The 3,756-nt window shown below is 55.2% G+C and overlaps 1 protein-coding gene across 1 annotated transcript; it reads left to right on the plus strand.

Moving 5' to 3' along the window:
* Nucleotides 1-348: 348 nt before the first annotated feature.
* LOC103647074 (G-box-binding factor 1) lies at nt 349-1,476 on the plus strand. Its single transcript, XM_020549333.2, has 4 exons — nt 349-600; nt 715-909; nt 1,010-1,153; nt 1,265-1,476. The coding sequence occupies exons 1-4, from the start codon at nt 436-438 to the stop codon at nt 1,373-1,375; spliced, it is 615 nt and encodes a 204-aa protein (XP_020404922.1). The 5' UTR covers nt 349-435; the 3' UTR covers nt 1,376-1,476.
* Nucleotides 1,477-3,756: the final 2,280 nt, after the last annotated feature.

Consider the following 3,756-nt stretch of genomic DNA (forward strand, 5'->3'; position numbering starts at 1 on the left):
TGAGCCTGAGCCAAGCCAACAAAGGCGCTGCGCACCGGGCTGACACGCGGGGCCCTCGTCCCGCCCGGCTCGGCCCACGAACCGCCCGCCCGCCCGCTCTCCGCAGTCTGCATGCCGGTCGCGGGGGCGCCCGGCCTCCGCGTGTCCCCCGAGCGCCTGCTGCGTGGAGGTGAGCCCGGGCGGCGCGAGCCTCTCCGACACGTGGCGGCCGCGCACGGGCGAGGCGGGCTCCACAGGGCGCGACGGGGGTGGCCGCCTGCCCGCGAGGCGGCGCGGGAGATATTTAAATTCTGGCTTTCCCTTGGGGCACTTGGCACCGCTCCTCCGCCGTTCAACCCTCTTCTCGCCTGATCGCCTCCCGCACGTACCTCTCTATATTTGTTTCTCCCATCCATGCGAAGCTCCGGCATCTAGCTAGCAGGTCGCTCGATCGCCATGTCCGACGATAGCGACGGCCAGCGGCAATGCCGCCGGGGCGTCACCGTCGACGTCGAGCTCGGCGCCGCCATGGCGCTTGCCGACATGGCCGGGGTCGCCGGACCGGGCGGCGAACAGCCGCCGCCCGTGCGGCGCGCTACTCCCGCTCCTTCTGCTCACCAGGTGAATGATTACAACCGCCGTCGCCGTCACCGTCGCAGCGCTTTGCTTGCTCTATTAAGATTTAATCGTAACTCCTAACTAACGTACGAATAACTCTCCACGACCGGCGACCAGGAGGACGAGGCGAGCACGCGGCTGAGCCTGGAGCTAGGGGAGGTGAGCATCCAGGCCTCCCCGTGCTCCAGCAGCTCCAGCTTTGGCGGGCACCCGCCGCCGCCGCCGTCCCACCAGGCGGCGTACCAGCAGCCCGCCGTACCGGAGCCAGCGACGACTGGCTACGGACCCCGGCCCCGGCACGCGGTCACCGAGGTATGTAAGTAAGTACCTAGCTGCTCGCCCGTGCTTCGCGGCCGGCACAATCGCGCGCGACTCCGTAACCGACCGCCGTCTTCACCACCGTGCGTGACAGGCCGAGAAGGAGGCGAAGCGGCTGCGGCGCGTGCTGGCCAACCGCGAGTCCGCCCGCCAGACCATCCTCCGCCGCCAGGCCATCCGGGACGAGCTCGCCAGGAAGGTCGCCGACCTGTCGTCGCAGAACGAGAGCATGAAGAAGGTAGGTACCACCGCACCTTGCTCGGCGGCGGCGGCATCTGGTGTAATGTCGTCTTCACGTACGCCGCTCTTTCGATCGAGTTGCACTGATGAGCCGACGGCCACGGTGCAGGAGAAGGACGTGGTCATGGAGGAGTACCTGTCGCTCAAGGAGGCGAACAAGCAGCTCAAAGAAGAGGCACATCGCTTTCCTACCTTTCATGCTCGATCTATACTTGAATAAAATCTCTGCGTAATCCTGTACTTGACTCGGCAGATGACGTAGCATCACTCACCTGGTTTACTACGATTATAGTAACGATGTTGCCATTGTTAGGCAGACAACCTCTCTACTTGTTCCCCTCAAACGAGGACACATGTGCGCATGACTTGCACTGCACTTTTTCGCCTTTCCTGTTTCTGCCCACCACTACCAGTGCTCTACTCATGCCGTACACCTGGCTCCTGCTGCTAGTCGTGTTCGAATTGCATGTTCTTGTGCAGAGGCGTGCGTGAGGACTGAGGACACGTCGGTGGATTTCATCGCTTTCTCCGACTGGTCTTGGCGCCGTCAACACAAGCTAATAACACGGACGTGTGCTCATTCAATTCTCCGCGCGCAGGTGGCGAAGACGTCCAGGAAGCCGGCGATGCCAGCGCAGCAGCAGGCGGCAGAATCCTTGGTGCCGGCGCCGCCGCGGCCGGGGTTCCTGTACTCAGCGGCACCGCCGGCACCAGTGCCGGTGCCCTATGTCTGGGGCTCCTGGCCGCCCAGCGCCGCCGCCGGGAGCGAGCAGCACGGCAGCCCGCCGCCGCTCTGCCTGCAGCCCTGCGCGTGGTACTACCCGGCCGTAGCGGACCCGCGCGGGTCGCCATCGTCCGCGCACGCGCAGCAGCCGCCGGCGTTCCAGGACCCGCGCGCCGCAACGGGCGAGGAGGACACGGACGACGACCCGTGCTCGCTCACGCTCGGCCTCGAGGTCGACAAGCGGAGCGCGCCCGTCGGTATCGTCGCGGGCCCGGCCTCCGGCTCCGGCTCCGGCGGCGGGGGAGCGCAGAGCGACAGGGACAGGGCGGCGCAGGCGAGGAGGCGGAGGAGGGACCTTACCAAGCTCAAGCACACGCACGCCGCCGCCCGCCCCGGCTCCTCCGAGCAGTGGTAGGCGCGGCAAAAAGCTTGGACAGGCATTGCGGGCATGCACGGCATCGCGGTGCCGGTGGTGACTCCATTGGTTTTCTTCTCGGCGGCGAACTAAACAGCTTCGTGATCTCTTCCGTTTTCTTTTCTTAGTATATTCTTTGCTGCAATATGTAACTGAAGAAATTAAACGAGTGCTATAGCTAGCAGTATTTCTTTCTCGATGACGCAACATCCATCTACCGGAGGTCGCGTGTATAATGTAGCAGCGATTCTTTCTTTAGGATTTTCATTATATATACTATACCAGCAAGCAAGCAAGCAAGATTAAGACTGTGTTAAAATATAATGTCTCGTACAAGAGCAACACACATGAGCCCTCTCGTCATATGTTTCATTTTCTAGTGCAAGAAGAGATTCTCGGTTGAGCTATCAACTTGGCCTAGGGTGTTTACGAAGAAACATTGCGATGATCTCCATTGTACGGATATGGATGAGCCGAACTCCGAGCAAACCTGGCACGCTGATTTTGATATCTAAGATCTGCATAGAGGATCCCTGGGAGAGAGATCTGCTATTCCACCAAACTAGCCCCAAAGCTTAGAAACTTGAGATCTAAGATCTGCAGATGGTGATGACGTCTGTTTCGAAAAAAAACAATGGAGGACCATGTTGCCAATAGAGCCCTCCATTCAGCTGTAACAGATAACCATTCAGGCCTCCTTTAGAACATAGAAAAAGTAGAAAAAGTAGGCCTCCTTTAGAACATAGAAAAATAGAAAAAGTAGAGGAATTTTAGAGGATTGAAGATATATAGAAAAATTTTCAGTGTAGCCCTTAGAATAAAGGATTGAGTTTCTATAAACCCTATAAAATTCCTATAGAATGACTCGTTCTAGTAAGATTTTTGGAGGATTTTTAACAAGAGATCCAACATCTTGAAAACTATTCTTTGCATCTCTCTCTAATTGTTGTGTGTTTTCCTGTGTTGCATCAAACACTCTATCTAGAAGATTTCTTATATTTTAAATTTCTGTAGAATTATAATTATCATGTAACTTCATTCCTACTTTTTTTTTTCTATTCCACATTTTATCAATCCAAGGAGCCATCAGTGGATCACCTTTCGTTCCCGTGAAATAAACCGAAAAGTAAGCAAGCAACTGCCGTTGCCTACTATTCTCGGTGTTTTAAAACTTTGTCATTTTGTTCTGAACTTTGGTAATCTCCGAGTGACCAGGAAATTCCGAAATTTTATACTACGCTAACATATATGTGTGTGCTTACTATAAATGTATAACTTTGTATTCATGTTTTCTATTGTTAATGTTGCATATTCTTTTACTCAATTGAAGTATATTCGTGCTGATGTCTTGTTTAGATCTAGACATTTTAGAGAACCATGCGTGTTTATGTCTCAAAAAAAAAAAGTTTCGGTAATCTCAGCCAAATTTCGGTAATTTTCAAAGGCGTTAAAAACATAATAT

This window comes from Zea mays, chromosome 2 (genome assembly GCF_902167145.1).
Source record: "Zea mays cultivar B73 chromosome 2, Zm-B73-REFERENCE-NAM-5.0, whole genome shotgun sequence".
Taxonomy (NCBI): domain Eukaryota; kingdom Viridiplantae; phylum Streptophyta; class Magnoliopsida; order Poales; family Poaceae; genus Zea; species Zea mays.

Bases quoted from the DNA above. Each gene is read 5' to 3' on its own strand.
- LOC103647074 (XM_020549333.2), top strand. From the start codon at position 436: ATGTCCGACGATAGCGACGGCCAGCGGCAATGCCGCCGGGGCGTCACC. The intron at 601-714 runs GTGAATGATTAC...ACCGGCGACCAG, and splicing joins CCGCTCCTTCTGCTCACCAG to GAGGACGAGGCGAGCACGCG. The intron at 910-1,009 runs GTATGTAAGTAA...CGTGCGTGACAG, and splicing joins CCCGGCACGCGGTCACCGAG to GCCGAGAAGGAGGCGAAGCG.